Consider the following 12,442-nt stretch of genomic DNA (forward strand, 5'->3'; position numbering starts at 1 on the left):
GTGAAGTAAACAATAAAGCTCAAAATTTCGCTATTAAGATTTTTCATCTTTCAAGTCTCTGCAGATTGTTCGAGTATGGTACAAAATCTGGAATGAACATACACTATACATCTGGCGTATAGCTATAGGAAAAATGCCAGTTAATGAAAAGAAATGACCCACCTTAGTCGTTTTTGCTCTGATGGGCTCCGAGAAGCCAAAGAAAGGCAGAGCCAAGTTGACAAAGCTGCTTCGGAAGAGCTCCAACTTGCTGTGTCCCTGAACCAACTGCATGCCAGAAAGCGAACAAAGAAAGGCATTAAATTGGTGGAAAAAAACAGCGCAAACTTAGACAGAAAACACAGAAAAGAGGGGAGACACTACAAGCGCTGACTCGCAACTAAGGTTTATTAGAAAGAACAGAACACAATATATACAAAAACCACCCACGACTGCGTACGTCATAACAGATTACGTGCAAGCGTGCAAGATAATCTAAGCAGAAGCATCGCGCGTGTGCACCCGGTTATTTAAGTACCTAAATTCCAATTCTGACAAGGCCACTGAAGGATCACTCACGCACCGTTTGCCGGTTTTTCGGATAAAGAACGCTTCCATCAGCTCCCGGGTCACCTTATCTTGGTGGAAAAAAAGCACGTCAGTTTTTGGGAAAAGGGGTGTGCATTTGCAAACCCGGCAGTGTGCGGGAAGGTTGTCTCGCGAGTCACTGCCGAGTAGGTTGCGGTGCTCAAAGAGCCTTACATTTACGCAGCGCCCCGTTTGCCCCATGTACACCTTACCGCAAGACAGTGGCAACCGATATACAACACCCTTTTTGCGAGGAATGAAAGGCGCCACATGTTTTGTTAAAGCTCGAACTAAAGCTCGAATTAAAGCTCGAACTTGGAGCCAAACGAACAACAGCTTTAATGACTTAATGCCTAAATATGCACAACTGGTCATTCTCAAATTTGCATTCATATGTCCCTGGGAGTTCTCGTATACCACTCCCTGCGCAGTGGTGCAGCGGTTGATGGATGCACCATTTCCCTGCGATTACAGGTGCTGCTTGCGGTGCGCCTTGTGCGCCCCAAGTTGTTCTTTCCCCGCAACCTCTTGCGATTGACAATTAATTTGATTGCTGCCTGCCAGGGTGCGTAGTTCTCTCACAATCCGGTGGGTAGGTTGTGATGACCGACAAGGTAACACGACCAAGGTTGCTTGTCTTGGAATGGCTGCCTGGGCCACACTACGTCACATTATTTATCGCTCACAACGCCGACGCCAGATTTGCCTAACGGGGCCTATAACGTTATCGCGCTAATTATGGAAGATGGAAGATGAATACACTCAGCGTCATTGAAAAAGTGAGAAGACCCCGAGATCCGTTGGCAGCCTTTTATATTCAGCGGAAGGTACAGTCGCGGGTAAAATAGATTAGCACACATGACGGAACACCAGAGCGCCGGAATGACAACGCGTAGCGCTGCGGGTGGCGAAGAGGCTGATAACGAGAGTGCCGGGCCGTTCCCATTCTACAGTATTAGGGGGGTCAGCGGACTGCCATGGACAGCAAAGTTACTGGCTAAAAGCAGCGCTATCATCTATTGTGCCCACGAGTTCTTTTTGATAGACCATCGCGGACATAAAAAAAAAACAGTAATAGAAAAGAAGCTATCTTAGCTCATGATAACCGAACCACAATAAATGCCGCAAGCACAGTCATGTAGGGTCGGTACTTCAACGCTCGGGCGGTGCACGCGTGATAAAGCTTACTTCATGCCGTCCCCCCCTACGCTGCAAACATGGAAACGGCCCGTTAGGCAGGTCTGCGTACCGCAGCGCCGCGTGGTGAGATATACGAATTGTAATCGCCAATGATCTGTGCTAATATTTTTTGCCCGCGACTGTACCACTGCGGTACCATACGCTGGGCACTAGCGCAGAGTACTGAAATATACGAAATATACCGCACAAGCGTTCCTACATTTTGTCTCCACCTAAAGGCAGCCGCCGTGGCCACGTACCGGACGAGACACATCGGGCACAAAAAGCGAATGTTCTGTCCATACACTCTAAAAATTAGTATGCATATATGTGGGAGTAAAGAGGGAGTAAGTTTTCCTCTAGCGCTCTACCTTTTATAGAAGGGTGTTAGAGGACCGCTTACTCTCTTTTACTCCTTTCTGTTAACAGAGTAGAAATAGTGGCATTCGTATGAACAGTCATTAGTTAAAGCAGGTTATATTCTACTACGCAAGAAAGTACGTTTTACTGGCTAGCAAAAAGGACAGTGTTCCAAAGCATCGTTTTTTTTTTAAATAATCAACAGAATGGTCAGAACGGGGGAGCCAGGCGCGATAAAATCTTTTGGAAGGATGGACTTCCGCTTGTTGAGCAACTTTAGTGTAACGCCTACTATGCTAACGGGCGCTAAATAGCAATTCAGATCTTCATGAGTTGTCGGAAGATGACCAAAGGGGTTTGCTTATTTCACGGAAATGAATTCCATATCTTATTAAAAAAATAACTGAGCGGCCCCTTCTTCAGGAACACTTCGTTTTTCGAGTTAAGTTTTCACCAGTGGCGATTCAGGTGCCCCATGAATACACTACTACTGTCTCATGATGTAGGGATCCTACCGATGGGTGGCTGGGAAGAGGGTATACTACTTTAATTTAGAAGAAGCACATTCCGATTCCGTCCCTTAAGGACACTAAAGAGGATTCTGAGCTCATCTTTTTACGGCGGGAAGTCAATCTACACGCTCCGAGCATACTTAGAAACCTCGAATTATTGTTCTGTGCGGCCGATTTCCCCATGAAATCGAATTAAACGTCCCGGCTCCCGCCTTTTTTCTTTAACTGAGCTCCGAAAATAGGAGGAGTCAACCAACTCATGGAGTGCCTTTCAGCCAGTCGCTTTCGGTTTTATTTTGTTTTTTAGGTTTCCATGAATAAATAGTTTCAGTCGCAGACAACATAGCCGCAAATTAGGCTTGCAGAAATAAAAATACGCGTGGACTCTTTGCTTTATGTATCACTCTGCCGATGGCAGAGCGGCGAGCCGCCACACGACTGGCTGAAAGGCGCTCCACGTGTTGTTTGACTCCTCCTACTTTCGGAGGTGAGTTAAAAAAAAGCGGGAGCCGGGATGTTTAATTCGATTTAATAGGAAAAACGGCCGCACACGACAATAATTCGAAGTTTATAAGAATGCTTGGAGCGTGTAGATCGAGTTCCCGCGGTGAAAGACGAGCTCATAATCCTTTTCAGTGCACCTTTATTGAACAGGTGGAAACACAGCACAAACAACTTGCTGAACACACCGTGTAGAAGTCATTCGAATGCATGGTATACCTTGTACAGCTCAAGGCAGGCAAGACCTGCGACAAGCGACGTGGTGGTCGCGATGGCGGGAATGATCTTGCCCGCAATGAGCTTGCTGTGGTGCCGGTCGGCCGGAGCGATCCCGTAGTTGGCGGCACGCAGGTTGGACGCTGCCACGATGAAGTCCATGTGGAAGTTTGTGTCGTCGTCCTTCTCGAACTCCAGCGGGGTCACCTTCACTCCCGCCATCGAGGAAGGGAGCGGCAGTTCTTTGACCAAAGTGCTCAGCCGGTCCGGGTCTGGGAAAAAAAGTGTTAATTCCGGTAAAAGGATGAAGGGTGCTGCTTTTTAATATTATAATAGTTTGAAAAACCCAACATGTCATTTAAGTAGAACGTCCGTATCTCTTCAAGCCTTAAAATGTGGCGAGGACTAACGAGTGGTTCCCTTATAAAAGTAAAGCTAGTAAAATGGTACATGTCATCGATAAAATTGTCAGAAACGCTTTCTTTTTTGCACCATCTAACAAGTCTTCGCAAAATTAACTTGATCGTTGCCACCGCATTTGGTTAGTATAAAGGCAAATGCAGGGCGTGCGTGTTCAGTACGAAAATGGCATAAAGCCACCGGTGGAACAACAGCTGTATCTTACCTGTGCTCACCTATGGGTCAGAAACGTGTAGGCTAACAAAGAGGGTTCAGCTTATGTTGATGAAAACGCAGCGAGGTTTGGAAAGAAAAGTGATAGGTGTTTTATGGTTCAGGGGGGGTTTAACGTTCCAAAGCAGCTAAGCCTATGAGGGACGCCGTAGTGGAGGGCTCCGGAAATTTCGGCCATCTGGGGTTCTTTAACGTGCACTGACATCGCACAGTACACGGGCCTCTAGAATTTCGCCTCCATCGAAATTCGACCGTCGCGGCCGGGATCGAACCCGCGTCTTTCGGGTCAGCAGCCGAGCACCATAACCACTGAGCCACCACGGAGGCTAAAAAAAATAATAGGTGTAACGGTAAGAGATCGGAAGCGGACGGAGTGGGTGAGGGAACAAACGCGGGTTAATGATATCCTAGTCGAAATCAAGCGGCAGAAGTGGGCTTGCGCAGGGCATGTAATGCGAAGGCAAGACAACTGCTGGTCCTTAAGGGTAACGGAGTGGATTCCAAGAGAAGGCAAACGTGGCTGGCAGCTGGCAAATGACAAAGTTAACTGGAGAGGTATGGGAAAGGCCTTTGCCCTGCAGGGCGTAGTCAGGCTGATGATGATGACGATACGACGACAGCAGATGCAAGTACGTGGAAGCTTTTATATGACGACCTCCTTAGATAAAGATTTGATTTCCCTAGTTGTAGCCGACTGCAGTCTGAGACAGAAATGGTAATAGCGCTGCAATAAGACGTATACAAGAAATACTGACAGAGGACATTAGCGCATGTCCTGTGTCAGTCTTTCTTGTGTACGTCTTATTGCAGCGCTATAACCATTTCTGTCTCAAATAATTCGCAATCTAGCCCAAATTGACGCTCTTCTAAACCGAGAAAAAAGAGCGCAGGAACAGGGACACAAAAAAAGAAGACGACGGGACAGGCGCTGACTAACAACTGAAGGTTTATTGCACGGAATTTGCACGGTCCATTGCAACTGAGGCTTATTGTGTCCCTGTTCCTGCGCTGTTTTTTTCTCAAGATGTACCAACTCGCTCAAATCGCCGTTTTACTAAACCGAATATAGTCCTTGGGCCCAGTCCCGCCATACGTATAAAGCGATTGTGCTTACATCCTAAATAGTTCACTGTAATGGCGGGAACAGAGCACGTCCTCTAATGCCTGTTATGCAGCGACCTTTAATATCTGCAGAGTCAGTTTCTTAATATGTTACATGCGGATTTTTTATTTACAATATGCTGCTGACCCTTTTCTTAGAGACAACAATATTTGGTCGGTACCGGGTACCTGGCCCTGTACCATCCACAGCAGGGGTTGTTATAAGGCAGGCTCCCTGAGATTAAATAAACGTGATGGTTTGATTGCTCGTCGAGCTTCTTGGAGCAGACCTGTCACAGTAAGACATGATGTTGGGCTAGTCGGTTCATGGTTAGAGCGAAACAAAACTGCGCGAAGACGACGGGACAAAAGAAAGGCACGAATACACACACACAAAACGCTTTGTGTGTGTGTATTCGTGCCTTTCTTTTGTCCCGTCGTCTTCGCGCAGTTTTGTTTCGCTCTAACCTGTCACAGGTCCCAAGAAGGAGCGTTAGACGCCAGAAGAAAAACACTAAACGTACCCACGGATCCGCCCGTCTGCGCCTGGTTGTCTGTGACGGAAATCTGCACGCCCGTCTGCGGCTTGAATGACGGAACTTTGACCAGCTTGAGGATGCGTGCGATCTCTTGCCTGTCCGTGCACTTTGGGATGTCATACATGGTCGCCCGAAGGTTGGCAGCGGCCACCACGTAGTCCATGTGTAGCGTCTGCGAGCCGGAAGACAACGTGCAAACGGCAACTGCTCGACTATACTCCCGACTATACAGCAGTAGAGAGAACTGAGAGGATTGGTTGTTGCGGCGCGACGGTACGCAAGAGACGGTTATGAGGTTAGACAGTTTTAGCTGTGCGTCCGCAAGGGCTTAACGCACGCAGGGAGCTTGCGGGGACCGTAGTGCGCATGCAGAAGTAAACGGAGCACGCAACTGTCTTCGAATATTTTTCACGTGTCACCTAATTGAAATTTCCAGCAGTGGTACGCGCATGCTGGTAGAGGAGGTTGGTGGGCTTCGGACCAAATACTGCATCGTCGCTGCATTTTTCGACGCGATAGCTCGCTCTAAACGGTTGTATTCACATTTATTTTATGCATTCTTACCCCTCCGTAACGATATAGGTGATAAATAGTCATCGTTTTTTATATAAATCCAAGAATTTCTTGATGTTAAGCCTAACTATCTACGGCGTACACTGTCGTCATAGCAACGACCCCCGGTAAAGTACTTCTCCAACTTTGCGCTAGAATTTATATTTTAATTTTATTCAATTGATTACATTAAAAAAGAAAAAAAAAGCCTTCGAATGCAACCACCACTGCCATTAATAAAAGAGGAAAAAGTTTCCTCAGCACACAGTTCAGGAGCTTGGACTTGCTGTCGCTAGATGGTGCCACAGTATCTTACACTTCCCGGGCGTTACGCTAGCCACTCCCAACTAAAACTGTCGTTGCCAGGACGGGTGGAAGTGCGCGTAAAGTGCGCAAGTAGCGTACGCAGAGCTTTTGCGGACGCACAGCTAAAACGGTCTATTGTCTCGAGGTCTGTGGCAACTCGGATGCATGCGAATCTTTTCAAATGCTTCACATTTCGAGCTTATTTAATAATTTTTTTTTTATTTTTGGCGATTTCCCGTGTAGTTCTTTCCTCTTTACTTGTCTAATGACACGATGCAACAGAATTATACGTGCGGACCCTCTGACCTGGAAAGCGTTTATGTGCACTCCAAGTGTACAGAACTGTGCACAAACGCAGGTACTACACACAAACACGCGAACACGACGTATAATGTAATTTTAGCGGTGCTTAAACTTTTCAGGCGCCTTTTATCGTTTCCGTTAAAAAAAATTATTATTTTTTTCTAAATAGTATAACCAGGCCTCCAGTGAGGCAATTCGTTGCCTTTCCAACGGAACATATCATTGTTTAACTTTTTAGAAAGAGGTATGAAATTTCTTACAAACTGCCAAAATACTTAAAAGAATAATATTAAAATAGAAGGTTCTGTGAAACTAACAACCAAGGAATCGTGTAATCATTCTGTTTTTCAATAATTCATATGAGGCTAGAAATTGAGCAAGGAAATTGCACAGGACGTGCTACACCGCTCACTACTTCCAGAACTATTTGCTGCGTTCGCTAGATGGCATACAAAAAGCACTCTGTTTGCAAAATAAAGGCTGCACTAATTATGCACCGGTTGTGCAACGATGTGCGCAACTGTAAAATTAGGCACGAATGCCTTCAAGCGTGCGCATATAGACACGCACTGAGTTTCAGTCAGTGAACGCACCTCACTGGTTTTGAACTCGATGGGATGAGGACAGCGCTTGAAGCCCGACCAGAATGGAGCGCCAGAGCTTGTCAGCTTCAGAAAAAAAGGTGAAAATGGATGATTTAGAACAGTTAAGAAGGCGCTCAGCAGGTTGTCATCGGATGTACTTAAGGACCGCTACCGACCTCGCGCAAAGGATGGGCGACAAGCTCTGTTTTTTTTCTGTTGTCCAAGAAATTTTCTTTTTGCCGCATGATATTCAAAAGCCATAATCAAATCTTCAGAAAAAAACTGCCAGAAAATTTTGAAGCTTTGCGTAGAAAGTTTCTTTCCTCTTGTATTCACGATTGTAGGTAGAAACCAGCCAGCTGAGTGTGCAGAAAAACATTTTCCTGGAGTAACTGGGTAGCTGCTAGAAATGCCAGAGGTCATACAACTTTGGGCTCGCGACAGATTAATAACAAAGCAAAGGTGCGGAGTAAGACGCAAGTTGCAGTAGAAAGTTCTCTTTGTTTTAAAATAACAGAAATTTGGGCTAGTTGGTTATGCATACACTGCAGGGCAAAGACATGGGAGATGCCTTTGCCCCGCAGTGGGCGTAGTCAGGCTGATGATGATGATAGTACATCACAGAGCAAGACCACAAAGACGGCAGATTAGCGCTCGTACCGTTTTCTAGTCTGTCGTCCTTGTTACCTTGCGCTATGATGTATTTGTTTTGTTCGACTGCCAATAGTTCTTTAGCCCTTTGAAGGTTTTTGCCGTATATGTACGGCGGCGGTTTTCTGTCCCGCAAGGGCTTTGCCGTACGGGTACGGTTTCGATCTTCCGTTTGAAATTTTGCGCCAAAAGAACAATGCGTGCTCACTGGGGGGTGCCGCCACCTCATAGGACTTACAAGAAGTGTTTGAATTTTGTGCTGCCTTCTTACGGAGATAAGCAGAACTTATGTCTAGCTTTAGCGCGGCGGCACAGACTGCGGCAACACCCCTTTTGTAGTTTTGGTTTCGCCGCGTGATCGCAACGGAGTCGCGCGAAATTTGAGTTTTCTTTTTGTCAGCACTATCTTGCAGGGGCTGCCGAAGTTGATTTCTATCTTTATTGGCGCTGCTCTTAGCTTGCTTATCACCGTTGCTCGCGAGGTATTCTCGCCCTCTGTGGCAACGCGCCTACGCGGTTTCGATTCCGGCGCGGGATCGCAACGGAGTCGCGCGAAACGTGTTTTCTCTTTGTGGGCACTGTTTTGCAGAGGCGGCGAAAGTTGATTTCTATCTTTTTTGGTGCTGCTCTTAGCTTGCTTATCACGGTTGCTATTCTATTCTATTGAACATTTTCCATTTGTGTGTGATGCTGTCACCAAAGTACTGTTCCTAATTTTTTTTTTACTATTTATTCTCGATTATATACATTTTGTAGATTCAAGATCCGCAATAAAGTAATTTGACCACCTGGGAAAGTTTTCTTCAAAATAATTCGACCCTCAAAGGTATAGTGGTTGCGAAAATACAAGCACCTGGGCCTTTTTGCCTCTTGCTTACGCGTCTGCCGAGAATGGGATCGGACCCACAAACTTATACTGAGCAGTCGAAAGCCTAAGCCATTCAGTAGCCACAGCGTTTGGCAGTAAATAACCATTTTCGTCCCGAGCACACTTAATCTTATTGGGCCATTGATATGGCGTGAGTCTGCGCTAGGCGTCGGCAGCACTTGAGCCAGCAAGCCATCAAAGCGGAATTTTGCGTTAAAACTTATGAACATATCAATGAGTGCAGTAACAACCCCGTTTTTTTCCCTCCAAAAATGCCTTCACTGCCCCCGTTAAAACGAAGCTGAAACGATTTTTTGAGAATTCGAGGTTATTCAAGAATTCAAATCTATCAAGCTTCTAGATAAAGCATGCAGAGTATTTTTGCACTAGCATTTAAAATGGCGACATAATCGTCGATTAAAACCGCGACATTGTTTAGGCTTCTCCTCCTTACGTTGGAGGAGTGCGAGGAAACTCGGCAGTGACGTCATTGTTGCCGAAATTTCAGATGTCCGCTGCTTACGCCTGCATGCTGCTGTGCGTAATCAGATGACGCCAAACAATGCATCGTGAGCTCCACCTTCGATGGCGTCGGTTTTCTTCCATGGAATAACCGTTTTTTCGATGGAAACGTAGTGCCGTGATACGTGATGTCATTATCGGGGCCTGTGCCCGTCGCTGTGCACTTTAGAGAAGCTGAACGCCAACGACGAATTTATTCGGTGATTGCGCCACCATTTCAAGTACTAGAGCAAAACGATTTAGCAGGCTTTACCTGCACATTTTGCACATTCGGCAACTTTAAACTCATCGAATTCTAAAACCGCTTCAGTTGCCCTTTAACTATGTTATTTTTGTTAACTTTTTAACTCTTCAGGATTCAGGCAGGATTCGGTACTCACGTGATCCTTGGGAAAGTTGTGGAGGAGCTGCCGGATCTGGTTGTTATACTGTTTCTGGAAGTGGAGCCTGGCCCAGGCAACGCAATCGCTAAACGAAGTCGGCATCTCGTCCACGAGCATACGCTTGATCGCTTCGAGCACTTCGAGCTGTGCGAAGAACAGCGAAGTAAGCAACATTCAAGGAGCGAACAATGCTCGCAACAACAACCTAAACATTCCGGACGCTTACATAATTAGTATTTAAAATTGGCCTCGTTGATGGCGTCGATTCAATGTGATCCACGAGCGCAAGACAATACGGAGAGAAAAACAAATGACATTCGCTGCTATGTAAGTGCACTCATGTAAGTACACTGAACTGTACCGCGCAGCAGCAGAACGAATCACAGCGCCAATTAACATCTAAATAAATAAAGTTCCCATCAAATCATTGGAATCAACGGAGAATGTTTATTATATGAATGTACTGGCCCGCGTATTAGAGGGGGTTGAATTAGTTCTCCATCTGTACCGCAGTTTTAGATGCGACTCCGCGCTGTCATTTCGTTCTCACATTGAACAGTTTTGGTTTGTTCTGCTCATTAATTTCTGCGTTTATTTTTATATACTTTTAACTGTCTAGTGCGAACCATTTTCCTCTGTAAATGGAATGAGAAAATTGAATAAAGGGCTGATAAAGAACAGCATTTAAATCTCTTCAAGCATCCGGGAACATAGAACGTATTGGTAAACAACACCCAGTAAGCGATTCCATAACCGCCGTAGCGATGAGTGAGATAAAAAGTGCGGACGGTCGCTGTCCATACGAATACAAGAAAGGGAATGTATAACTGAATCCTCCCATGCCAAGATGTGCATTGTATTTAAACGAATGGTATCCAGACGAAAAATACAATAAAGTTTCTGTCTTCACAACAGACTTTCCGTAATGTCTGACCAAAAACTTGTAGTAACACAAATTTTTGTAGCGACAACAGAATTTTGTGCACTTACTACAGAAAAGGACTAAATAACAACATAAAATCTGTCGTTACGACAAAACTAGAAAATATTTTGTCGAATTTTTGAGACGGTTTTGCAGTTTTCTTTTACTGGGTATTGCTATTCGGCACTACACAAGGCGAAATTTCACGATAATTACAGGTAATTATAAATTTTAAGCATAGAGCAGCGTAAGGGTTAGTTCGAACGAGTGTCGATGCCTGTGCGCGTAACAAAACACTGCATGACTTCAAGTGATGCCAGCTAAGATCAGAATAAAAGACGGCAATGCTTACTGGTTGGTCTCCCGACAGCTTTAACGTCTTCTCCACAAAAGTGGGATCTCTGGCAACGGCCAATAAATGAGAGAAGATTAACGCCACCGACGGATGGTACACGATGCTACGGCAACGCAGACATTTCGTAAACATCGTGCCGACGTCCCCCAAAATGCTCAGAACAAGCGAACACCGACAAGACCATCTTCTCGCTTGAGCTATAGTCAAACATTAGGAAGCATCATTAAAATCTCCCTTTACAAGGATTAACTGCCATTAACCATTACATAACTTCTAAGTGAATTTAAAACGACCTGTTCTTAGCGTGTCATTGGATTCATGAGACTTATTTTTTTTTTATTCTGCTTTCTATTGTCTTTGTATTTTAAATAATGTCCAACCTCTCGAGCATGCATGCCTTCCAAATTTCTTTATGGCTTTGTTTCACGTACCTCCGTGCATTAGTACACTGTGCCCGCATTCCTCTTCGCTAGCTTTCGTTTTACTTCAGCTATGCATGCCTGAATTAGAAATCCTCATTGGGTACCATTTTATATTTCCTTAGGGTGTGATGCATACGCTATCGTGCGTTTCATTAGCTGCATTTCAACATAATGTCCCAATACAGTTGCTGACTGCCAAACCTCCTCCTGTATAATATGTTATAAGCAATTTTTGTGATGGCGCAAGCGCTTGTGATCTGGTGGTCTCACGCTTATTGTTTGTGCATATATATTTTTGGTCATGTAATTAAACCACCAGTTCAACTTCAGTGTTTATCCTGCGTGCGTCTCTTTCCTACGTCCTGTCTAATTTTGCGCTGAAAAAAATGCATTCGAATTACTAAGACTAACTAGTCCGTATTTCTACTACAACGAATCAGTACTTACTCTCAATATATGATTCTAACATAAGTGATGAATGCTCGAAATACTCCTTTTGCACCCCCTATTTTTTATAACTAATATGATGCATTGAACGCGCAACATTTCACCAGAGAATGAGACGGCCCTTGCTTAGGATTGGAAACCAACTAGACATTCCTTGCGACTCGCAGTACTTATGAGTGCGCATCTTGAATATGATTGTTAATCTCGTAGAGCGTGTTTCTTTTAGCCTATTAGGTGCTAAAAGGCCGATTCCTGTTGCTCCTTTTTTAAAAGTCTCATCTACTACAAAGAGACCTCCTCAAGATTTTGTGACGGTCATTCCTATCAAATGATGCCATCATTTAGCTAGGTCACACGACCCAGTGCCAGTGTGACGCACTGGTCAGATTAACGGCTCACGTGACAACTTAAAGACCTGACACATGATCGCGTTCCCCTTACTCGTACATGCCGCGCTTAACAGCTCACGCTGAAATTCGCATCCCGTTACATAAACGTTGGTTCAACTTCCTTGTCTTT

General features: G+C 45.0%; 1 protein-coding gene across 1 annotated transcript in view; it reads right to left on the reverse strand.

Moving 5' to 3' along the window:
* The window catches only part of LOC149330805 (ubiquitin-like modifier-activating enzyme 1), a 67,671-nt gene that overhangs the window by 4,867 nt on the left and 50,362 nt on the right, over positions 1-12,442 (reverse strand). The window contains exons 17-22 of the mRNA XM_089561478.1: positions 11,052-11,100; positions 9,775-9,921; positions 7,363-7,437; positions 5,594-5,780; positions 3,339-3,607; positions 163-267 (exon numbers count right to left, since the gene is read on the reverse strand). Coding sequence (XP_089417604.1) covers positions 163-267; positions 3,339-3,607; positions 5,594-5,780; positions 7,363-7,437; positions 9,775-9,921; positions 11,052-11,100 — 832 coding nt within the window. The remainder of the gene's footprint in view (positions 1-162; positions 268-3,338; positions 3,608-5,593; positions 5,781-7,362; positions 7,438-9,774; positions 9,922-11,051; positions 11,101-12,442) is intronic.

This window comes from Amblyomma mixtum, chromosome 9, assembly GCF_055824585.1.
Source record: "Amblyomma mixtum isolate Tamu chromosome 9, ASM5582458v1, whole genome shotgun sequence".
In the NCBI taxonomy this organism is placed as follows: Eukaryota; Metazoa; Arthropoda; class Arachnida; order Ixodida; family Ixodidae; genus Amblyomma; species Amblyomma mixtum.